The sequence below is a fragment of the Lithobates pipiens genome, unplaced genomic scaffold (genome assembly GCF_037356315.1).
Source record: "Lithobates pipiens isolate NorthernLeopardFrog02 unplaced genomic scaffold, aLitPip1_a1.2 Scaffold_10, whole genome shotgun sequence".
Lineage (NCBI taxonomy): Eukaryota > Metazoa > Chordata > Amphibia > Anura > Ranidae > Lithobates > Lithobates pipiens.
Genome location: NW_027507686.1, coordinates 192706856 through 192732921, shown reverse-complemented (window position 1 = coordinate 192732921; position 26066 = coordinate 192706856). Strand labels below are relative to the sequence as shown.

The following is a 26066-nucleotide window of genomic DNA, read 5'->3' as shown; positions in this document are numbered from 1 at the left end:
CTGCCACCATTGCCAGGAATGCATCCACCAATGCCAGAAATGCAGCCACCATTGCTAGGAATGCAGCCACCATTGCCAGGCATTTCACCCACCATTGCCAGGAATTTCACCCACCATTGCCAGGAATGCAGCCACCATTGCCAGGAATTTCACCCACCATTGCCAGGAATGCAGCCACCATTGCTAGTAATTCACTCACCATTGCCACGAATGCAGCTCCACAATTGCAATTGCCAGGAATGCAGCCACCATTACCATCAGTGCAGCCATGGAGGGCAGGACGAGCGCCAAAGACATCTTACAGGAGAATCTCCTGTTTACACAACGGCCTCTTTAAGAGAAAGTCCCGCCTCCTTTGATGGACAGCACAGTCGTCCAATGGCAGAGACGGGACTTCCTATTACAGCTGCCGTGTAAACAGGAAGTTCTCCTCCTGTGTGCACGGCACTCGTCCCGCCTCCTCCCTCCGAGGCAGCTGGACTATACATCTTTTGTGGCCCCGGCGCTGGGAGATCGCCGGGGGCCACAAAAGATATATATGTTTAAACAACCAGGCGGGCCGTTCAAAACCGGACCGCGGGCCGCAATTGGCCCGCGGGCCGGACTTTGGACATGCCTGGCTTATACTAATACCAGAAAAGACAGCACATAAACATTTTTAAACTCTTTGCCGTAATTACTCTCTAATAGATAGTGAAAGGAAACCAGAATGCTAGGGGAAAATTCAGGTCAACATGGGACAACATAGAAATTCCATGAACAGAATGTTTGAGTAAAATGTGAATTCTGAACTCTAGTGCTATACGGCCACATTGTTCACAGCTGAACCGCTGCTCTGTCTCTATATACCCAAGCTGTCCCTGCTCTAGACTGCAGTTGGTAGTGAATTTGCACAAAGCATTTATTTGGAAATAGTTTTGGGTTTGGGGAGAGCAATCTGATGTTTTCTATGTGGGACAAACAAGGTGGAGGCTTACCTTGCTAGAAAGTAACTTAGTGGAATGTTCATTGAGAGATATGAGGCATTCTCCTAGACGGTACCTCTTTAATTTATTATGGAACGATTTGACTTCTCTTTCAAGTTTTGCAGCAGAGTCTGATATACCATAGTGTCTCCAGACTGGTATCCTGAACAGGGAAAAAAGCCACTTACATATATATTTTCTTTAATCCTTTCTCATTTTGATGTAATGGCAAGGTCAAACAAATGTCTATCTTCTTCTAATTGGCAGTGGCGTTGCTATAAAATCATAACATAGGGGATAAAACAACAGAAAACTCTGTGCAAGTTTTAAACGATTATTTACGAAAATCCATGATTAACCAACTTTCCAGATTGCTTTTGCAAAATACCGGTAAACTTAAACCCTGGTGGTAATTTGTGTATGATCACAAACACATTGGCACTCAACTATTGATGGACCTTTTTATTGTGAAAAACAAAAATTCATATCCGGACCAATACCTACAGCTGCCACTTTCATCCCTCCTCGCCATACAACTCATAGCATACGTTGTTTTAATAGGATACATTTGTTATTATAATGTTACCTGAAAATATTGATGTTTGGAAGCGTCCTTTGGTTTTCATAAAGATGGATTCCTACGTCTTGGTGAACAGATCGGATATTCTGCCCAATGCAGATTGTATATTGTAGAGGGAGCCTCTCTGTGCTTGCAGGTGTCTTTACACAAAATGATTTGTTTTTCTCAATGGACATAAAAAGTGGAACACGTGGGTTGATCACCACTGAAACACCTAACAAGGTAAGACAGGCACAAATGTAAGAGATACGAAAAATTGTAATGAATGATTAATGGCTTGGCACACCTGTAATATGAGGCAATAGGTCATAAATGTGCCTATCTTGTTATGCTCTAAAAGCCCCGTGTAACAATGGGTGCAAACATCCACCCTCTTTGACACACATTGAAATACTAGTCCATAGATACACACCAGTTCAATAATCTTTGCTACTGGAAGTTTGGTCCTAGGAGCTTTGGCCTACCCCAGTGCCTGGTACACACGGGTTGAACTAAAAAAACGACAGATAGATGTACAAGCAATGGTAGTACAGCGATCTCACCTGCTGAGCTATTGTGTTTTGACAAGGGAACTCCACCCCACCACCACCAGAACACACTGACCAGCGCTTACAGCCATAGCCCGCTTGATAGAAGCTGGTCCTTAGATTGACTTCTGTCAGACAGGCTGCTGTACACATGGGCTGAATGTTGATACTGGCAGATACTGGACCCATGTTTACCAGTATTAATTCCTCCTCACACTTCCCCTTCCCGTAACCCTAACATTAACTCTCCCTGTAACACTAACCCCACCTTAACCCCAAGCCCAACAATAACCCTTTTTGTAACATTAACCCAAACACCAACCATTCCAGTTATCCTAAAACTAAAGCCCTCATACTATCCTGTAATCCTAGCACCTACAACCTTCCTTATAACCCCAGCCCCAACTTTCAATATAACTTTAACCCCAACCCAAACCCTCCTTGTAACCCTAATGCCCCATACACATCATCAGATTTTCCGACAACAAATGTTGGATGTGAGCTTGTTGGCGGAAAGTCTGACCATGTATATGCTTCATCAGACATTTGTTGTCGGATTTTCCGCCAACAAATGTTTGTTGTCTGACTTTCCGATCGTGTGTACACAAGTTCATTGGACAAAAGTCCACGCATGCTTGGAATCAAGTATGAGCCGGAAGCACTCGGGCTTATAAAACTAGCGTACGTAATGGAGACATCACGTATGTCTTGTACGTCACTACGTTTGCAAACGTTGGCCAACATTTGTGTGACCATGTGTATGCAAGACAAGTTGAAGCCAACATATCAAAATCCATGGTTTTGTTGTCAGAAAGTCCGATCATGTGTACGGGGCATAAAACTTACCTTAAAGCCTCATACACACGATTGGACTTTGTACAAACTTTCCTGTGGATTTTTGTACAACGGGCGTTGGCCGTGAACTTGTATTGCATACACACAGCAGGACTTTTTCAGCCAACTTTCACCAAATCACATGTTTTTTCTGCTCGTTCTTTACCGCTACCTTTGGTCAACTTCTATATTGTTGCCTGATCTTTTGCATTGTTCTGACCATGCGTGTTTGTACTTTGTACAAAAGTCCTATGGTTTTCTGTACACACGATTGGACTTTGCTCCATCTGAATTTTGTTGCCGGAAAGTTTGGCCATTCGCTCAGTCAACAAAAGTCAGATGAAAACCGAAAAAGTTTGTCCGATGAAGCGTACACACGGTCAGAAGTTGCCTGAAAACAGCTAATTTGCATGTTTGTTGTCAAAAAGTCCAATCGTGTGTATGGGCCTTTACACTAACTCTTCCTGTAATTCTAGTACCCTCCCTGTAACCTTAATACTAAATCCTTCTGTAACTTTAAAAATAACCCTCCCTATAACCTGAATCCCAACACTAACCTCTCTTCCAATCCTAACATATACATGTATCCTGAAAATAATGCCGTGTACACACGACTGGTTTTTCTGTCGGAATAAACTCTGGCGGTTTTTCCGGCTGAGTTACGCTGAAACTGTCTTGACTACACACGATCACACCAAAGTCCGACCGTCTACAATGTGGTGATGTACAACACGTATGACGGGACTAGAAAAAGGAAGTTCAATAGCCAGTAGCCAATAGCCGCCCATGCCCATCAGAACAGCATACAGACGAACAGTTTTCCCGATAGGAATTGATTCAGTTGGAAAGATTTAAAACATGTTCTATTTCTAGGTCCGTCATAATTTTCGAAAAAAAGAAGTCAGATGAGGCATACACACGATTGGAATATCTGATGAAAAGATTCCGTCTGACTTTTTCTGCCAGAAAGTCCGACCGTGTGTACATGGCATAACACTCTTTGCAAAAATTATTGCAATTCTACATGAAGCCCCAGTCTGAACAGTAACCCTCTCTTAATTTACAGGTAGCACTTATACCAATCCAACCTGTAAACATCCAATCTCTGACACTAAAATGAACCCTCCTTATAATCCCAACACTAATCTTCCCTGTAGCCTCAAAAATAATCCTCCCTGTATCCCTAATACTAACCCTTCCTGTAACTAGAACACTAACCCTCCCTGATGTAAATGTAATACTTTGTTCCCATACTCCCCACTGCTGCATCAGGAAATGTGTTCTGAAGACCAACCTCTATACGCTTAAAGATACATATGCCCTCCGTTTTCTGTACTGTACTGTACAATACAACAATGTATAGCAGGTCGTTAGGGTGGGAAGAGCTGGTCGTAAGTATGAGTGGTCCTTAAACAGATAAGACGTTAAACGAGGAGTATCTGTATTATTATTAGATATAATATTATTCTCAGTTTAAGTGAATACTTATAGTTTGCTCAAGAACCTTCCACTATAGCTACCACTGGCCCTTTTATACACATTTGATGGCAATGTCCATTTATTAAACAGTTTTTTAAATGAGTGTACACAAATTTACTTAATGCACATAAAAAAAAAACAGGGTGCCTCTGACCCTAAGATTAGCAATAATTTACTATATACTCAATTATAAATGGATCTGAATGGCTTAATGGAATGCTCAAGATAGGATTCGATCATAACAGACCTCCAGCAGGCTATAATGGGCATATGAAAGCATTTTAAGTATTTGTAATTGCACACAGAGATCTAAAAAGGCGAAAACTTCAGTGCAACTAATCTGATCCTTCCATCTCCTCAGTGAGAAGTAGTAGGAAATGGGTGTTCTACTTTTTTCTGTATTGGTTCCCACCAAGGAACCATATGCCTATCTATAGCTAGCCTTATCTTTCTTTTGCTCCACTACAACCCCACTCGCCTACCAGAGTTGAATTAAATACCCAGCATGTGGGAGCATGTGACTCTCTCCCTGCAGTGCTTGATGCGTGAGCAGGAAAGCGCCAGGCCTGGCGAAAGAGGGAGGATCCTTAGCCCTTTATAAGTTCTGACCAACCTAACCTGGAGCTTAAACAGGACCTTTTCACTTCACTACATGGGGTGTGAATGTTGGATGAGTGCAAGCAGTGGAATGCTGTGTGTAATGTAGTATAGGAGACTGACCATAGAATGGCAGTAGCTGTGCATGCTGGTTACTGGAATTCAGTGTTTAACTCTGCCAACGGCTGTCACACTGCAGAATTAAAGAGACGTGGAAAAGGGGATCCCTACAACAGCACCAAGAGGGACTGTATTATGAGACGGTAAAACTAATCACACTGAGCATATATAGCTTGCATCTAATTATTCAATTACTGTATGTTCAAGTAATCTTCTGTAAGTGACTAAATCAATATACTAGGAAAGAATCATATTGTTTCCCAACTTATTGGTATTTTATTTTACTTTATTATAATCTTGATAACCGGTAGTCATAAAATATGTTTGCATTAGACAAGTTCAAAGCTTGTTAAGAGTTAAGGAGGATCATTACACACACTTTTTATCTTCTGTTCATCAGACCCCCCCCCCCCTTTCAGCAAATATAAAAAGAAAGGGGGGTCCTTTAACAGCAGAGCACGGACACCATTTTTGCCTTTCTGGCCTATACCCAAAGCCTCATAGGTTACCCTGCCACAGATCCCAGAAGGCTTCAAGCAGTGAATAACCCAATGTGCATGCACAGTGAAGCAAATTCAGGAGACCAAATATTAGGAAGAGACATATGGCCTCCTGATGATGTCACAAAAAAGATGGCGTTGGCCCAGGCAGTGCAGTTGCCTTTGCCAGATGACATCGGGGCAGAGATAGATTTGCTAGGCAGGTGAAAATGTTATTTTAGCTCCTTCAGCCGACCAGGAAGATGGGGATAATACGTGTAAGTAAGTTAGAGGTAGTGCAGTGTGAAATCTCTGATGACCTGATATATAAATGCTGCCAAGTTACACTGTTAAATTAAACTAGTTGTCAATTTCAAAAACATACTGTGTTATTGATACTGTACAAATCATGATAGTTCCAAAGAGACAGGGACTGTTGATTAGATGATGGCCTTGTTTTGATTGTAATTGTATGGTTGTGTTTCATATGGGTGCCGTATTTTCAGAAACTGACATTTATTGAAATTGTTTAGATTTGTGTGCAGTAGGAAAATCCAAGAAATACATCTATGAGATCTTTAAAAACAGAAAGAAAGTGGTAATAATAGCAGCTGATAACCATGTCTTCCATCAAGAGGTTCAATAACAGGTTTGTTTAAATGTGATTTTATAAGTGATTAAAGAGATTATTACAGAATGGTCAATGGAAGTCATATATAAAGCAAACTGTTGTTTAGGACTGAAAATTGCTGCTACCAGTTAATAATGATGAACTTTAAAAGCATTGGTAAAACCTTTTATGATTGTCACAAGAAGTTCAGATCAAACAGCAAAAGTTTATCTGATGCACAAATAGTGTGATAGAATGGTGATCATCTTATAACAACTTCTAGACATGTGCATGACGAAAAAATGTGTTTCGTTTAATCTAATTATTAGTTAATCTAATTATTTAGTTTAGTTAAACTTGGTTGATTCGTTTAATTCCTATTTGGGTTTCGTATTCGGAATTTGTATTTGGACTTTTCTTCGAATTTACATTTTTTTTTTTCGATTTGAAACGTTCAATAAAATCAATCAAATCGATAAATTTCAAATCAGTCGAATCAAAAATGTTATATTATTTTCGATTCAAATGCAAATGCCTTACTTTGGGGACCTTCAATAGAAGTTAGGTGGATAGACTTGCTGTCCACAATGAAATGTGAATCTGGAACATTTTCTAAACAAAATTCCACTTAATCTCACCTGTTATAATCTCCTTTCTCTAAATGCTGGCCATACCTGCCAGTCTTATATACTCTCTGGTGTTACCATGGAAACTTAAAGCTGAACTTTGGGTAGAAAATTTCTCAGCTGAGAGTATTGGTGCTTGCACTCTTTTCCAAGGACTTCATGGCATCACTGGGGTTGAAGATTTTAAATTACAAGAAATGTAAAGCCGCGTACACACGGGCGGACTGTATGGCCTACTTAGTCCGTCATACAATCCGACGGACAGTCCGTCCTACTTTCGAATGAACGGACTTGACCACACACGGATGCACAAACAGTCCGTCGAAAGCTTGCGCGATGACGTGTACAGCACGTACGACGGGACTAGAAATAGGAAGTCCAACACACAGCAATGCAACCTTTCGCCGTGTAAATCCTTTCTGAGCATGCGCCATTCTTAGTCCGTCGAACTAGCCTACTGACGAGCGGATTGTCCGCTGAAACCAAAGTATGACGGACAGTATTTCGAAAATTACGAAATACTTAGTACGCCAGACTGCACGCTGAAAAAGTCTGCTGAAGCCCACACACGAGCGGACTGTCTGCTGAAATGTGTTTCGACGGACTAAGTAGGCCATACAGTCCGCCCGTGTGTACGCGGCTTTAGGCGACTATGATTTAAACTTTATCAGTGGTTTAACAGAGTTTAGGAAGAGGGATATGCATTTGCAAAGTTAGCCAGATCCTGGAGTTCAGCTTTAAATCCCTTTTTCCATATTGCCCACAACATAGACATGACAGAGGGAACTCTCCTGGCCATTGTTACTCTCCAAAAAAAAGACACCAGCTACTGTCCAGATCTTACTAAATTTTCTGTGCCCCACTGTATTTGAAATGCTTTGCATGATGGGAGTGGCATGCAGAGGATTGGCAGTATCTACAAATATTCCCAAATACAGATGTGACCCCGAAACTCAAATGTATACTTGAACGGAAACATATTTTAAATAAAGAACTTACCTTGGAAGAATGGGGTAAGACATGTGCCTTGGCCCACAAATCCTCACTTTGTGCTGTCTACAAAGTTTAAAATTCTATACCATTGAATACTCTTATCTTTTTACACTCTCTCAACTCCAACATCTTGGATCAATATTAGAGATTCATCTCAAACACTCTGGGACTCTGTTTCACATGTTTTGGACCATTAGATAAAACTGTTCTAGTAGGTGGTAGAGAAGCTCTTTCATAAATCTCTTGCAAATTCAGCTGCCTCTTTTATGATCAACCTATTTTCTGAGTCTTCTCCAACCCAGTTTAACTAAAGATTCCTGAAAGGTATTTTTGTATGTGCTGACTACCGCTAGATCTTTAATTGCTTTACATTGGAGGCGTTACATGGGCTAACTACACTCAACCTTATTTTCACATTCGAGAAGTTAATCTCATGGAAGCCTTTAAAGCTATTGTGGCCAATACTCTCATCAACTATGAACATGCATGGAACCTCTGGGTCTACTTTGGCTTAAACTCTCCCCAAAGGATGCTTCTAATGTGACAGTACCACAATGCAACTTGCCATTCCATCCTCTCTGCCTATCTATAATCCCTGTCTTACCCCTCCTCTTCCCTTGTCTCCTTCTGCAGCAATGTTTCCTTTGTTGTCCACATTTTACATCTCACATTACTCTGTTTACAATATACATTACTACATTGAATTGCTTATTGCTTGTAATCATGACTTTTGGCTGTTAGCCATCTGCCTCATGGATTACAGAATCCTATACAACATACTGTGATCCTTTGAACTGTCGTAACATAATTGTAGGTGGGACTGTACAGTGCTAGACTAAGCCCTTGTACACACGGTCGGAGATTCCGACAGAATGTGACCGATCGGACCGTTTTGTCGGATATTCCGACTGTGTGTGGCCTACATCGGACTGTTTCCGTCGGAGTATCCGACGGACCAAGTTTTCCAACTTGTTGGTAACATTTTCCGACAAAATGCTCTGATCGGACATACTCCGATCATGTGTAGAGAATTCCGATCGGACAAAGTGCCACGCATGCTCAGATCAAATTCCTACACCAAAGCTATTGGCTACTAGCGTGAACGTAGTCCCATCGTAACGAAATAACACAATCACATCGGATTTTCCGACAACTTTGTCCAACTGTGTGTATGCAACAGTTTCGGACAAAATCCGACGGATTTGGTTGTCGGAATCTCCGACCGTGTGTACAAGGGCTTACAGTTTCATATGCTGCATTAATAATAACTACTATGTCTAGTTTTTATTGGTACATGCTCTCAACATCATGCTTGATGTATTCGGCTGTTTGCCAGTTCAACTTTAACCACTTACTGACAGCCCCATAGCAGAATTACTGCTCCAGGATGGCTTTTCTGTGCAGAATCATGTACAGTGCTTTCCAAAAGTATTCACCCCCTTGGCATTTTTCTACCGGCTGGCCTGAGACCCAAACAAAGCTAGATTTGCCTTTGATCGTGTCTCTGATGTAGGAATCCAGAAGCGACATCACAGTGTCACTTCAGGTTTACTCGGCAGTCAATGGCGCCATTTAAAAAAAAAAATCTGAATTCAAAAATACTGATCTTGGCAGAGACAGACCCCACATCTCTCCATAAAGAGTACCTTCCTATTACTGTCACAAGGGATGTGTATTTGTGCAATAAATATTCTTGAAACATTACAAATTTTTGTGGGTGTTTTTGCATTTTAAATTTGGGGGGTCGGGTGCCAGATATAGGATCTGCGGGTGCCAAATGCTCTAGGTATGCCTCCGTGTTTAGGAGATATTCCTTTTACTTACAGGTAAGCCTTATTATAGGCTTACCTGTGCGTAAAAATAGCAAAGCGGACTTTACTACCACTTTAAAGCAAATTATTTAAAGCAGTATTATATTGCAGCTAAATAATTTTTAGATGCCTGCATTTGTTTTCTTCTTTAGGCTTTTTGCCTTTTTTTATCTGTTGATCTTGCTATTAAGCCTGTTATTTTCCAACTTCCTTCAAAGGCTAAGTTTACCTTTTCCAGAAAATAACTTATGCAGTCAAGAGGCCCCAGTATCTTTTAGAAAACTGTGCAAATTTTTTAATACTCATTCTTTTTATTTTCATACTTGTAGGCAGGGGTCAAGTCCTGGGGAAAAAAGTGTGGAAACTCCCACCCAAGATCCACTCCCCCACCAAAAAAAAAAAATGATATGCACGAATGCTTCAAAAGTGGTATTTTTCATCCAATTTTCGCATTGTGTGTATGAAGTACATAAAAAAAAAATATCCTCAATAAACATAAATACGGTAATTCTCTGAATAATCAGCATTCGTTCAATTGTGCTTTCATGCAAATGTGAACATCATGTTCTGATCTTTATTGAGGAATTTTATTTTGTTTATACAGTGTTTATGTGCCAAGTTTACACTTTTCATTGAACACAGTTTGGATAACACAGGGTTAAACGGAAAGGTCATAAATTAACTGCACATTATCTGGACAGAATGCTTGGGGAGATAGTGATGTGTTCCTGCTTAGGAGATGTATGTTAGCTGCAAACTCTGCAGGGCTCCAACACACACTCGCTGCTATTCCAACCCTTCACATATTTCCACATAAACTTCCCTCCTGGCATTAAACTTTGCCAGGTATTGTGCTCAGCTTACCACCCCAAACTGATGTTCCTCCCTCAGCTCACCTCTCTCCCTGCATGTCCTGTGAGCAGAATAGCTGATCTACCCGTCAGCTAGACCTAGACCTGATCTAACCGTCAGCTAGCTGTGATTGACAGGTAGATCGAAGCGGAAGCTGTCATGGGGCCCCCTACTGGCAATGCCTGAATGGTCAGGTGTGCGGCACTTACTATTGCAAGCTGTGTCGGCAACTGCTGGTGTAGCACCTGCCACACAGCTCGCATACTTCAACGTCTTGCAGGACATGGCTGCTAATGGGAACTGAGTCCCTGTTGTGGAAAAAGTACAGGAACTCCGTTCCCATGCGTTCCCGCTGGACTTGAGCCCTGCTTGTAGGCAATTTTATCCCCTCTGAAGCCTGGCTAAAAAACTCCCAACTAGAAATATCCCTCTGCCTTGTCGCTAGGACATTGATTTTTCTTCATGTAATGCTAGGAGTGAGCATCCAAAGGTTTTCATGTCCTAGCAACAAGTATGGACATGGGGATAGCTAACTGGGAGTTTTCGGCTAACTTCTGGGGGAACAAATGGCCTACAGGTATAACAATAACATTAACCGCTTGCCGACCAGCTGCCAAAGTTATACTGCAGATCCTGACATATGGAATCGGATCCCGACATATGTGTACGTCAGGCTTGTACACGGCTTTCTGTGGGTGTGCGCCGACTGGCCAGCGGGGGAGCCAATCAGCAGGTCTGCGATCAAGAGGACGTTCAATTACTCCAGCGCCACCTTTGGTTAACTTCTGTATTGTTGTCTGATCTTTTGCATTGGTTCTGAGCATGCGTGTTTGTAAAGTCCGATGGTTTTCTGTACACACATTTGGACTTTGCTCCATCGGACTTATGTTGTCAAAAAATTTGTCCGTTCGCACAGCCAACAAAAGGCAGATGAAAGCCAAAAAAGTTTGTCCGATGGAGTGTACACACGGTCGAATGTTGCTCCAAAACAGCTAATTTGCATGTTTGTTGTCAAAAAGTCCGATCGTGTGTAAGGGCCTTATAATGCCACTGGTTCCCAAAAAAGTGTCAAAAATGTCAGGTGTCTGATCTGTCCGCCACAATATCACAGTAATATCGCCATTACTAGTAAAAAGGAATAAAAATGATATATCCCCTATTTTGTAGACACTATAACTATTGCGCAAACCAATCAATATAGGCTTATTTTTATTTATTTTTACCAAAAATATGTAGCAGAATACAAATTGGCCTAAATTGATGAAGAAATTCGATTTTTTTTTTTATTGCGTATGTTTTATAGCAGAAAGCAAAAAATATTGTTTGTTTGTTTTTTCAAAATTGTTGGTTTTTTTTTTTTTTAGCGCAAAAAAATAAAAACTGCCCAGGTGACCAAATACCACCAAAAGAAAGCTCAATTTGTGCAGGGAAAAAGGGACATCAGTTTTATTTGGGTACAGTGTTGCACGACCGCGAAATTGTCAGTTAAAGTAACGCAGTGCAGTATCGCAAAAAATGGCCTGGTCATTAAGGGATAAATCCTTCCGGGGCTGAAGTGGTTAACAAACTTTTTATAAATCTGCACAGTTTTTAATATCTACTGAGACCCATTGACTGCATAGACTATTTTCTGGAAAACATGAAATTAGTCTTTAACAAACATAGCTGCCAAGAAAAAGTACCAGTTGGATGGTTGAGACAAACCATTTAACCCTGACAGGGATGCTTACGAAGGTTAGCTTTTATTTATTGATATAAAACCTTTATTGCAACATGAAAAACAACTGTTGCTGTATCTGCTTGAAAAGTGCTAGCAGGAGATTGGCTATAATGTTTTAGTCAAGTCCATCTAAATCTGCTAGTGCATCTAATGCCCTGTACACACGACCGGTTTTCCCGTCGGAATAAACTCTGAAGGTTTTTACGATGGAGTTCAGAAGGAATTCTGCTGAAAATGTCTTGCCTACACATGATCACACCAAAGTCCAATCGTCAACAACGTGGTGACGTACAACGCGTACGACGGGACTAGAAAAAGGAAGTTCAATAGCCAGTAGCCAATAGCTTCCGTCTCGTACTTGGTTCAGCTCATGCGCCGTTTTTGGTCCGTCGGAACAGCATACAGACGAGCGGTTTTCCCGATAGGAATTGGTTCCGTCGGAAATATTTAGAACATGTTCTATTTCTAGGTCCGTCAGAATTTGCGACGTAAAAAGTCCAATGGGTCATACACAGGATCGGAATATACAATGAAAAGCTCCCGTCAGACTTTTTCTGTCGGACATTCCGCTTGTGTGTACGAGGCATAACACTACCCTCTTTCCAGATTGACAACGTTTCTGTCCAAGGGTGTCTCCGGTTTGCCTCCATCCAGAGTTACTTGCCAGATGATCTGATGAAGGTAAAGGAAGAAAATGCCTAAAAAAGAAAACAAACGCAGCCACCACATTTGAGGATTTGTAGAATGTAATTAGAATTATAATTGTAATCGCTTACAGAAAAGTTTCTGTCTTGTGCCTTTGTCTATTGTTTTGTGCTTTTTATGGACAGCTGTATTCATTATTGGAAATGTTTTATTCATTTCTGTCATCTGTATTACTCACCCTTGTTTGTTTAGAAGAAATGTCTTATTTCCATTACTGCCATTACACTCCCTTGTCTGTATGACTTACATTGTATATCACCAGAGGAGATGATGACACTATAAATATTATTAATAATACAAAGAACTTCGTTCTCTGTATAAGCAAATAGTCAATGGGGGCATGACATTACGTCACTCGGCTGAAGACTCCCACAGAGGCGGATCGTGCGGATGGAGCAGAGAAGGAGCCGGAGCAAAATGCGGGACAAGAAGAGCGGAGGAAGAAGAATATGGAGAAGAAGTTGGAGGAACAAGAAGAACACGGAAGACCAAAAGAAAGAATATGAAAGAAGAAGCATTTAATAAAGGACTTGTCAAAAACATCTCTTGTCTTTTTTAACCTCTTTGTCACTTTTTTTGTGAAATGGTAGGGGTACCCCATTACCAATTCACACAGGTAGGGCCGGGATCTGGGGGTCCCCTTGTTAAAAGGGGCTTCCAGATTCCGATAAGCCACCCGCCCGCAGACCCCCACAACCACCGGGCAAGGGTTGTGGGAATGAGGCCCTTCTCCCCTTTAACTTGGAGACAAGGTGCTTTGAGGGGCTACCTCAAAGCACCCTTCCAATCTTGAGGGCATGTGGCCTGGTATGGTTCAGGAGGGGGGGGGGACGCTCTCTCGTCCTCCCTCTTTTCCTGCAGCCTGCCAGGTTGCGTGCTCGGATAAGGGTCTGCCATGGATTTTTGGGGGGACCCCATGCCATTTTTTTTTATTTTGTTGTGCAGTTCCCCTTAAAATCCATAGCAGACCCTTTTCTGCTATGGATTTTGAAGGGGAACACCAGGCCATTTTTTATTTTATTTTGGCATGATGCGGGGTTCCCCTTAATATCCAAACCAGAACTGAAGGGCCTTTAGGAGAATTTAGGGGGACCTCCCACGCATTTTTTTTAAAAATTTTGGTTTGGGGTTCCTCTGTGGGGAAATCCCCATGCCGTTTTTATTAATGAACATTTATGTTTATTGCGGACCGACAATTCATTGTAAGCGCGAGTAGTTTTAAATGACTTTTTTTTCTTTAGAAATGTAATTGTGCACTGGGACTGTTCTAAACACGGGAGACATGCGCCCCTTTACAGGCATACTATAGACACCCCCCCACCGTATGAAATTTAAAGGAATATTACACTTTTATTGTTTAACTTTAAGCATTATTAAAATCACTGGTCCCGAAAAAACTGCAGTTTTTAAAACTTTTTTTTTGCATTGATACATATCCCCTGGGGCAGGACCCAGGTCTCCAAACACTTTTTATGACAATACTATGCATATAAGCCTTTAAAATTAGCACTTTTGATTTCTCCCATAGACTTTTAAAGGGTGATCCGCGGCTTTCAAATTTGCTGCGAACACCCGAAATTGTTCGCTGTTTGGCAAACAGCCAATGTTTGAGTCGAACATAAAGCTCATCCCTGTTGACAGCTCTCAACCAGTTCATTTTTCCATCTCATGTTAAGCACTTCTTTCTATAATATATGTAACCCCACACCTGAAAGAAGAAGAGCTCTTCGTACATTCCTTTGGAATATAGGAAGGTGGACAGGAATAGCCTGCAGAATCCGGAAAAAAATATAGACAGCAGGGGACTAATGCCAGCCCCCGGCTTGTTGCCAAACAGTAATGTATACTTTCACTACTAAAATGCCACATGCCTCTAATTTAGGGCAAGGTCATAACACAACAAGCTTTACAAAAATTTAAATTTATGACATTTAAAGTATGCCTGTTGCATCTTTGCAGTTAATAGAGATACACTATATTATCAAAAGTATCAGGACGTCTGCCTTTACACACACGTGAACTTTAATGGCATCCCAGTTTTAATCCGTAGAGTTCATTATTGAGTTGGCCCATCCTTGCAGCTATAACAGCTTCAACTCTTCTGGGAAGGCCGTCCACAAGGTTTAGGAGTGTGTCTATGGGAATTGTTGACCATTCTTCCAGACACGCATTTGTGAAGTCAGACGCTGATGTGGACGAGAAGGCCTAGCTAGCAGTCTCCACTCTAATTTATCCCAAAGGTATTCTATTGGGTTGAGGTCAGGACTCTGTGCAGGCCAGTCAAGTTCCTCCATCCCAAACTAGGTCATCTATGTCTTTATGGACCTTGCTTTGTGCAGTTGTGCGCAGTCATGTTGGAACAGGAAGGGGCCATCTCCAAACTGCTCCCACAAAGTTGGGAGCATTAAATTGTCCAAAATATCTTGGTATGCTAACACATTAAGAGTTCCCTTCACTGGAACTAAGGGGCCAAGCCCAACCAAAAAATTTGCACCAGTGCACAATTTAAGGTCCATTAAGACATGAATGAGTGAGCTTGGGGTGGAGGAACTTGACTGGCCTGCACAAGTAAGTAGTGGTAGCATCCAAAATAATCAAAAACGTTGTAGCGAAGGACAAGAACTCAGCACCAATTTTTATTAATGATATCACAATTTTCACCTAATTTGCTGCAGAACACAGCGCTGCATGCTGTATGTAGCTATTGCTACCTACTACTTAAAAGAGAAGTATGGTCAAAGCTCTTTTTACCTTACTTCTCTTGTGGGTCACAGATGTGCACTCCTGTGACCTAGAATCAGCCCACTATTGGCACAGCCGATCCAGACTCTGGAGGCATCTTGACAATAACGTTACACAATTGTCGTGCCACAAACACAAATTTAGTGCTGTACTATGAAGAATTTCAGCTTTTAAGCGCCACCCTTTGGGCCCCTTCTGCTATTTTCGTGTTTGGTGAGCATTGATTGCGAGCATGCGTGTTTGTAGTTTGACTTTTGTGTGACAGAATTTAGGACAACAGTCTGTCAACAGACAATCCACTTCCAACAATCGAACCATATGTACAAGGCTTTAGGCTGGGTTCACACTGATACAATACGACTGTTGTATGACTATCAACCTACTTGGCCCTGCTACATCTGTCCTACATCCATCCTACTTCAGTCTTACTTCCATCCGATTTGAATGAACAAGATAAGAGTTTTCTCTGAATTTGAGATAGTACGACTTGTCCTTTGACCAATCAAAACAATCCCAGTGTGACATAAATTCCTTTTACTGCTGCTGCAATCACCATTTTGGATGTCATAAGTCAGGTGGTTAGGACAAGGATCCGACTTCAATGATATTCAATGGGCTGAAGTAGGACCAAAGTCAGACCAAAGTAGTGCAGGGAGCATTTTCAAAGTCGGACCGACTTGTGTTGCACCAGGTAAGACAGCTCTCATAGGGAAACATTGATTTTCACACGTCATGCGACATGAGCTCCCAATGTCGGAGCGCAACCCAAGGCTGGGTTCACTCTGAGGCCGAGTTCACACTAGTACGACAAAGGCTCCGACATTGGGAGCTCATGACGTGTGAAAATCAATGTTTCCCTATGAGAGCTGTCTTAACTGGTCCAACACAAGTCGGTCTGACTTTGAAAATGCTCCCTGCACTACTTTGGTCCGACTTTGATCCTACTTCAGCCCATTGAATATCACTGAAGGGTGGGGGGTGCAGGGCCCCCCGCCTCAAAACACCCACCCCCCATGTTGAGGGCATGTGGCCTGGTACGGTTCAGGAGGGGGGTTCCCCTTAAAATCCATACCAGACCGAAGGGCCTGGTATGCTTTTGGAGGAGGAAGCCATGCCAGTGTTTTTTTTTAAATTTGGCATGGAGTTCCCCTTCAAGATCATCGGAGCACACGTCGCATGCCAAACTGGGATCAGTCAAGACGGCAATCCGACTTTGATCCGACTTCAGTGATATTCAACGGACTGAAGTAGGATCAAAGTTGGACAAAAGTAGTGCAGGGAGAATTTTCAAAGTCAGACTGACTTGTGTCGGACCAGTTAAGATGGCTCTCATAGGGAAACATTGATTTTCACATGTCATGCCACATGTGTCCCAATGTCGGAGCGTTAGTCGTACCATTGTGAACTTGGCCTCATATGACTGTCATCCTACTTTGCTCTGCGACATCAGTCCTACATCGGTCCTACATTGGTCCTTCATCCATCCAACTTAAATGAACAGGATACTACTTTGATCCGACTTTGTGATAGTACAACTTGTGGGGGAGGGAGAACACAGTGGAGAAGACCCAGCAAAAGAGCGAGAAGATAGCGTAGAAGACTCGGACAGTGGAGAACACAGCGGACAGAGGGAGAAAAACCGGAGAGGGCTAGAAGACGTTAGTGGAGAGCAGAGAAGACCCCTAGAGGGGAAGGGAACTGGCAGAAGACGTCAGCGGAGGAGGCAGAGTCAGAGAGGGGAGAAGAAATAGGAAGAGACGACAGAGCTGCCTTACTTTAAAAACCTGTGTAATGTGTTTTATTTTAGATTTTTTCAGGTGAATGGGTACCCCATACTCATTCACATAGGGTGGGGTGCCAGGATCTTGGTAAAGGGGTCTTCCAGATTCTGATAAGGCCAGGGTTTTCGGTAGAGGCTCTTGTTCTCATCAACATGGGGACAAGATGCGCAGGCCCCCCGCCCCAAAGCACCCACCCCTTCATGTTGAGGGTGTGGGGGTTCCCCTTAAAATCCATACCAGACCGAAAGGCCTGGTGTGCTCTTGGAGGGGGAACCCATGCATTTTTTTTTACATTGTGTGTGAAGTTCCCCCCCTAAAGATTCATGCCCGGTATTGTTGGGGATCAAAGTCGGATCACTGTTCATTGAAGTCTGACTTCAAGTCGCAGGGCAAAGTCGGATCCAAAGTGGTACAACTGTCGTGTCGTAACAGTGTGAACCCAGCCCCAACCTGATTGAAAATAGGAAAAAAATCAGCTGCGCTCCAATTAGCATTTCTTGCAAGTCCTATCTCCTAGCCTTGTTTACAAGCCAGTGGTGAAAACGTGTCAAGAAAGGCTGGTTTTGGGTTGGAGATGAAGTCAATGCACTGATTATTAAAATTTTCAATGAAGAGTGTAGATGGACTATGATGGCCAACACCCAGGGGCAGAAGGTTCCAGTCTTGAGTAGAGCTATGGATCTGTGTGTGTTTCTACTAGAAGCTGATTGGGTACTTTGTACAGCTGCACCAGATTCAGTGTGCACTACTTTTAGTAAATCTCCCCCATATAGTCACTATTTTTTAAATAGATTTTGGAGGTGTTTCATTTCATATTTTCACTTGTATGATTTTTCACTCTGATTGAAAAAAAGTGTTCCTGGTATTACAGTCATTGAACTGATTTTAGCCAATGATCATACCTTTAAACATGCAGTGTAATAATATCAGATAACATTGATGTGGATTTATCTTACCAGTTGATCCCAGGAAGTATCTTTCTAAAACAGATCCATAAGCACCAGCACTGGATTTAAGATTACTGATCACAAATGGCTGTAAAGCCGCATTGACAAAGTTCATCGGCCAGCGTTGAGCACTAAGGATTGCTCCACCATACCATGATATGTTCTTCATAGAAAAGCAATCCTAAAATATAAGAGGCATATTATATCCAATATCCAATACACATTTATGTACAATATGGTAAAATCAAACCTAACCAGGCAGTACAATATGTTGTTTCTGATAAAGCTGATCTACAGTATTTACAAAGGTAGTTGTTGGGGTAGATGACATACAATTGGGGAACTGACAAGCTGCTCACTTTTCAGTTTGTTGCCAAGAATCAATATTCACTACTTGTTAGTACAAAGGCAGGTACAGTGACCCCTTTATATTAGATAAAGTATTTTTTTTGTCCTCAATTTAATCAAAAATACTGTAATTAGTTTCTTAATTAAAGTATGCCAGTTCTATAGTTTTAACATAATGCTATGCTAACAGTCTTTCTGGAATAGATATATAAAGAGTAATATCCTGTCCTGGAGAAAATGCTGTTCCAGCTTTCCTGGCCACTAGTGCTGGACTCAGGTCTGAAATGTTCTGCTGCAGGGTAAGATCAATCAAGTTGAACCTTGATCAGCATTCTTTTTGGAGAGATCACAGCCTCTGCATATCCTGGAGTTTTGGTAAATAGCTCATACCCAATTTGCTTACAAATGTCTCAGAAGACTCAGATTTATTAGCCTTCATAACTGCAAGATATGGAATTCTGACTTTCATGTAAGAGCTGGGTAAGCAGTTACTTCCAGGGTATGTTGCCTGGCTAACTGGCCATCAGAAAGCAGGTTTCTTGGCCACCACAATTTTAGGAAAGAACCATAACAATCAAAAGCTGACACTGGCTGGTGGAAAAAAACAGAACAATGCAGAGCAGGGAACTAGGCATCTGGCACATGGGGATGTGTGCCATATACATAAGATCTTTGTGTAAGCTTCATTCTTAAAGTGATCACCTTGTAAAACAACCCATTCAGTTTAAAATAGAAACGGTGGGCAAAACATTTTTGTATAGGTATAAAAATAAATTATAAATACCTTTTTCCCCTTTTTATTTATATGTGATCACATTCCCTCTGTGCTCCCACTGCATAAGAGCTAGGGGGAGGAGCAGCAGCAGCACACTGAGCTTCCCAGTGAATGGCTGTGCAGCGGAGGCGTATCAGGACAAGTCTGACTATTAGAGGAGAGCATACTTAGTTCCCAGCATTGCTAGAGAACTGACCACGTTGTGCTCTCCTGCTTAATGTGGTCAGTTTTTATTAGGAAAGCAAGGGGACTAGCAGGAACACCAAGGATTTCACATAAAAGAAGCAATTCGAAGAGAACAGGATACTGTTTCATACAAGCACATGGTACAGCAGGCACATATCAGGAATATTAAGTGTTGGGGTAACACACACTTTAAATCCAAGTGATCAGAAGCGAGAGCAGTGGGGCAGGTAAGTGTTCATGGCTTTTTCTTCTGGGAAGACTGCATTTTAACTTTTAAACACAGCAAAAATAGCTTTAAAGTTGTTGTAAATGCTGAAGATTTTTTACCTTCATGTATGAAGGTAAAAAAAACCTTTAGTGTGAAGCCCCCCCCCAATACTTACCTAAGCCCGATCTTGATCCAGCAATGTGCACGACGAGACCCAAGGCTCTCCGGGTCTCTACATCCTGATTGACTGAGATACAACAGCCAGTGAGGTGGGAGCGGGGGGCGGGGATGTTTTGCACGGCAGCGAGCACTCAGGAGTGCCCCCACAGCAAGCGGCTTGGTATGGAGGCACTTGACAAGGGAGAGGGGCCCAGAGCGGCAGCGGGGAACCCGAGAAGAGGAGGATGGGGGCTGCTCTGTGCAAAACTGCTGTTATTTTTTTTAAATAAAAAATGTTGCTTTACAATCATTCTCTGTAGAGGGGTTGGGGTCTTATCATTTGGTTTTCATTGTTTAACCACTTAACAACCGCCCATTGCCGATTAACGGCATCAGGGCGGTTGTTTAACTCTAAGAGGCCGTTAATTAACGGCCTCCTAGAATTCTGCTCTCGCACGCCCCCTGGGGCGCGCACACGAGAGCATCCGTGACCGCTGGGTCCAGTGGACCCGGCGCATCACGAATCACGGTAAACGGCCGCTCATCGCGGCCGTTTACCACGTGATCGCTCCGTCAAATGACGGAGTGATCACTTGTAAACAAGCCGGCGTCATGTTATGACGCCGGTTCCTCCCTCCCCCTCTCTGTACCGATCGGTACAGCGGAGGGGGAAGAGATCGGTGTCAGCAGCGATGTGGGCTGCATCTGCAGTGCCCACATCGCTGCTCACTGAAAATTAACCCCTCAAATCCCTGCAAATACTCTGCATTACTCTGCAATTCCCTGCAAATACTCTGCATTACTCTGCAATTCCCTGCAAATACTCTGCATTACTCTGCAATTCCCTGCAAATACTCTGCATTACTCTGCAATTCCCTGCAAATACTGCAACACTCCGCAATGCCCTGCAACACTCCGCAATGCCCTGCAACACTCCGCAACGCCCTGCAATACCCTGCAACACTCTGCAACACCCGCCAATACCCTGCAACACTCTGCAATGCTCTGCAACCCCCGCCGATACCCTGCAACACTCTGCAATGCTCTGCAACCCCCGCTGATACCCTGCAACACTCTGCAATGCTCTGCAACCCCCGCCGATACCCTGCAACACTCTGCAATGCTCTGCAACACCCGCCAATACCCTGCAACACTCTGCAATGCTCTGCAACACCCGCCAATACCCTGCAATGCTCTGCAACGCAGTACTCTGCAACACCATGCTCTGAGATACCCAGCCATAGTCGGTGATACCCTGCAATACCCAGCCATAGACATCTCCCGCCGCCCTCCGCCCTCCGGTGCTTCTACCGAATCGCTAATACGATCAAAGCCAGAATCTTTTTTTTTTTCAGGCTTCCCAGCTTAGAGGTGAGATGTGGGTCTTATTGACCCCACATCTCACTGTAAAGAGGACCTGTCATGCCATATTCCTATTACAAGGGATGTTTACATTCCTTGTAATAGGAATAAAAGTGATCAAAAAAATTATTTTTGGGGAAAAAAATGTCAAACTAAAATAAATAAAGTAAAATGAACAATAAAAAAAAAATGTTTTTTTTAAAGCGCCCCTGTCCCCATGTGCTCGCATGCAGAAGCGAACGCATGCGTAAGTCCCGCCCACATATGAAAACGGTGTTCAAACCACACATGTGAGGTATCGCTGCGAACGTTAGAGCGAGAGAAATAATTCTAGCCCTAGACCTCCTCTGTAACTCAAAACATATAACCAGTAAAAAAAATGTAAATCGTCGCCTATGGGGATTTTTAAGTAGCGACGTTTGCCGCCATTCCACGAGCGTGTGCAATTTTGAAGAGTGACATATTAGGTATCTATTTACTCAGCGTAACTTCATCTTTCACATTATGCAAAAATTGGGCTAACTTTACTGTGTTTTTTTTTTTTTTAAGCACAAAACAGTTTTTTTTCCAAAAAAAAGCATTCGAAAAATTACTGCGCAAATACCGTGCGAGATAAAAAGTTGCAAAGACCACCATTGTATTCTCCAGGGTGTTTGCTAAAAAAACATATATAATGTTTTGGAGTTCTATGTAATTTTCTAGCAAATAAATGATGATTTTTACATGTAGGAGAGAAATGTCAGAATTGTCCTGGGTGCTCCAGAACGCCTGATGGCGCTCCCTGCATGTTGGGCCTCTGTATGTGGCCACGCTGTGTAAAAGTCTCACACATGTGGTATCACCATACTCGGGAGTAATAGCAGAATGTGTTTTGGGGTGTAATTTGTGGTATGCATATGCTGTGTGTGAGAAATAACCTGATAATATGACAATTTTGTGAAAAAAAAAAAAAAGTAAAAAGAATCTTGATTTTGCAAAGAATTGTGGGAAAAAATGACAACTTCAAAAAACTCATCATGCCTCCTACTAAATACCTTGGAATGTCTTCTTTCCAAAAAGGGGTCATTTGGGGGGTATTTGTACTTTTCTGGCATGTTAGGGTCTCAAGAATTGAAATAGGCCGTCAGTCCTTCAGGTGTGATCAATTTTCAGATATTGGCACCATAGCTTGTGGACTCTATAACTTTCACAAAGACCAAATAATATCCACCAATTTGTACTTATTTTTACCAAAGATATGTAGTAGTATAAATTTTGGCCAAAATTTATGAAGAAAAAATTTCTAATCTGCTAAATTTTCTAACAGAAACAAAGAAAAATTAGTTTTTTTACAGAATTTTCGGTATTTTTTCTTTTATAGCACAAAAAAAAAAAAACCCAGCGGTGATTAAATACCACCAAAAGAAAGCTCTATTTGTGTGAAAAAAAGGACAAAAATTTCATATAGGTCCAGTGTTGCATGACTGAGTAATTGTCATTCAAAATGCGAGAGCACCGAAAGCTGAAAATTGGTCTGGTTATTAAGGGTGTTTAAAGAGGAAGTAAACCCTGATGGGTTTACTTCCTCTTCTTTTCCCTGCAAAGGTAAAGCATAATGGACTACTATGCATCGCATAGTAGCTCATTATGTGTCACTTACCTGACACAGGAGCCAGCGAAGTCGCCGCTGATCCCTGTAGTCCGCCGCGTCCATCTTGCTGGTGGCGTCTCGCAGCTCCGACCAATGACAGCGGCGCAACCGCGATGACGTCACTCCCGCGCATGCGCACGGGAGTCGCGCCTCGCAGCTCCGTTGCTGTCATACGGCGAAGCCGCGATGACGTCACTCCCGCGCATGCGCACGGGAGTCGACAAATTTGGCAAATCCATTCTTGGATTTGCCGCATTTAGTGCGCCTGCGCGCCGCTGTCTACGGCGCATGCGCCGTAGACAGCGGTGCCCATTTTCGGGCAAATATCTCCTAAACCATATAGGTTTAGGAGATATTGCTTGGACCTACAGGTAAGCCTTAATCTAGGCTTACCTATAGGTCCAAGTTGTTTGGAAGGGTTTACTTCCCTTTTAAGTGCCCAGTGGTCAAGTGGTTAAAATTCAAAATGGTAAAGTGATCCCCTCTTCCTATCTGATATATTGATATATAAATAAGTCCAAAACATAAACAATGAACAATACACAGTATAAAAACAACACATAAAGAAATAGTTGTACAAATAAGTGTCACTTTAAACCAAAAATTTGATGTTTCTCCTCGAATAAGTCACGTGGTGTGTGCCCAACCAGGAAGATTTGCTACCCCGTGTGCTGGCTGCTGCCACAGATATCCAAGTGATTGCTGCATACCCTTTATGTGCAATGCAAGCGATCTGAGTGCACCAGTGCTAGTGCACAGAAACATGAGTTTAATTTTGGATTTTTTAAAAAAAAGTTGTAAAACAATTTAGCACTATGTTAGTTTTCCTTTATTGTTCTATGAGCACCACTAGGGGACTACCTAGGACCCATTTGAACCCAAGGAGATTATAATCATCTACCAAAGGATCTATATACCCCTTAAAGGGTAAGGTGCATGGTGACCAGTTGTTGGTCTCTCGTGGAGGTGAGCGCATAGTTGTGAAGGTGGAGGGACACAGAAGGTGTTATTTGTTTGTACAATACCCACGGATTCACCATTTGGACTTTACTGTCTCTTCATTAATTTGTATGCTTTACCAGTGTATTTAACACTGGCCCACATGCACAAGCACTTTATATTTACTGGACATTTGTGACCTAGTGGCAGGGCTGGTGCAAGGATTTTTGACACCCTAGACCAGGCATGTCCAAAGTCCGGCCCGTGGGCCAATCGCGGCCCGCGGCCCGGTTTTGAACGGCCCGCCAGGCTATTTGGACATACATATCTTTTGTGGCCCCCGACGATCTCCCAGCGCCGGGGCCACAAAAGATATATATGCTTCGGAAGGTACAGGGCGGACAGGACCGAGCGCCGTACACAGGAGAATTTCCTGTTTACGGGCGGCCTCTGTAATAGGAAGTCCTTCTCCTGCACTGCCATTGGACGACTGTTCTGTCCATCAAAGGAGGCGGGACTTTCTATTAAAGAAGCCGCCGTGTAAACAGGAGATTCTCCTTTGGCGCTCGTCAGTGCATTCCTGGCAATGGTGCTGCGTTCCTGGCAATGGTGCTGCATTCCTGGCAATGGTGCTGCGTTCCTGGCAATGGTGCTGTGTTCCTGGCAATGGTGAGTCATTCCTGGCAATGGTGCTGCATTCCTGGCAATGGTGCTGCATTCCTGGCAATGGTGAGGCATTTGGGGAGGCATTCCTGGCAATGGTGAGGCATTTGGGGAGGCATTCCTGGCATTGGTGCTGCGTCCCAGGCAATGGTGCTGCGTCCCAGGCAATGGTGCTGCGTCCCAGGCAATGGTGCTGCGTCCCTGACAATGGTGCTGCGTCCCTGGCAATGGTGCTGCGTCCCTGGCAATGGTGCTGCGTCCCTGGCAATGGTGCTGCATTCCTGGCAATGGTGAGGCATTTGGGGAGGCATTCCTGGCAATGGTGAGGCATTTGGGGAGGCATTCCTGGCAATGGTGCTGCGTCCCTGGCAATGGTGCTGCATCCCTGGCAATGTTGCTGCGTCCCTGGCAATGGTGCTGCGTCCCTGGCAATGGTGCTGCGTCCCTGGCAATGGTGCTGCATTCCTGGCTATGGTGGGGGCATTCCTGGCTATGGTGGGGGCATTCCTTGCTATGGGGGGGCATTCCTTGCTATGGGGGGGCATTCCTGGCTATGGGGGGACATTCCTGGCTATGGGGGGGCATTCCTGGCTATGGTGGGGCATTCCTGGCTATGGTGGGGGCATTCTTGGCTATGGTGAGTGCATTCCTGGCTGTGGTGGGTGTGTTCCTGGCAAAGGTGGGTCTGCAGATGTGCACTGATTAGGCTGCATTGGTGGGCACTGACCATTATTTTGCTTCACAGTTCTTTATTTAAAAAAAAATTTTTCCTGAAACTTCCCTCTTAAAGTGAAGGTGTGTGTTATACGCCAATTAATACAGTATGTACAAATACGCCCAAGCTCATTTCTTCCCACACACAGCCACAAAGGCAAGAGAATTCTTGTTGGGCAGTGTATTAGAGCTCGAACGAACACACTTAGACCGAATTTTAATGATTCAAAGAATGTCAGGCAAAATGGTCGGCCCTCGCGCATGTTCACTTCATCAAATCCGGCCCTCTTTGAAAAAAGTTTGGACACCCCTGCCCTAGACAAAACCTCATTTTGGCTCCACCCCTGACTCCATCCCCTTTTATCTGCCCATGTATACCCCACCTTTTTAATGAAGCACCCATCAAATGCATCCCACCAGTGCCTATTAAATGTAGCCTCACCAGCGCCCATCAAATTCAGCCTCACCAGCGCCCATCAAATGCAGCCTCACCAGCGCTCCTCAAATGCAGCCTACCAGCGCCCATCAATGCAGCCTGCCAGCGCCCATCAATGCAGCCTACCAGCGCCCATCAATGCAGCCTACCAGCGCCCATCAACGCAGCCTCACTAGTGCCCATCAAATGCAGCCTCACCAGCGCCCATCAATGCTACCTCACCAGCGCCCATCAAATGCAGCCTACCGGCACCCATCAATTCAGCCTCACCAGCGCTC

At 43.2% G+C, this 26066-nt stretch overlaps 1 protein-coding gene across 2 annotated transcripts in view; it reads right to left on the bottom strand.

Annotated features, from left to right (window-relative positions):
• LOC143937244 (SITS-binding protein-like) overlaps positions 1-26066 on the bottom strand; it is a 136764-nt gene that overhangs the window by 68378 nt on the left and 42320 nt on the right. For both annotated transcript variants that reach the window (XR_013263654.1, XM_077460793.1), the window contains exons 2-4: positions 18378-18549; positions 1552-1759; positions 978-1128 (exon numbers count right to left, since the gene is read on the bottom strand). Coding sequence is in view for 1 of the 2 variants with exons in the window: in XM_077460793.1 (XP_077316919.1) it covers positions 978-1128; positions 1552-1759; positions 18378-18549 (531 nt within the window). In the remaining variant the exon portion in view is untranslated. The remainder of the gene's footprint in view (positions 1-977; positions 1129-1551; positions 1760-18377; positions 18550-26066) is intronic.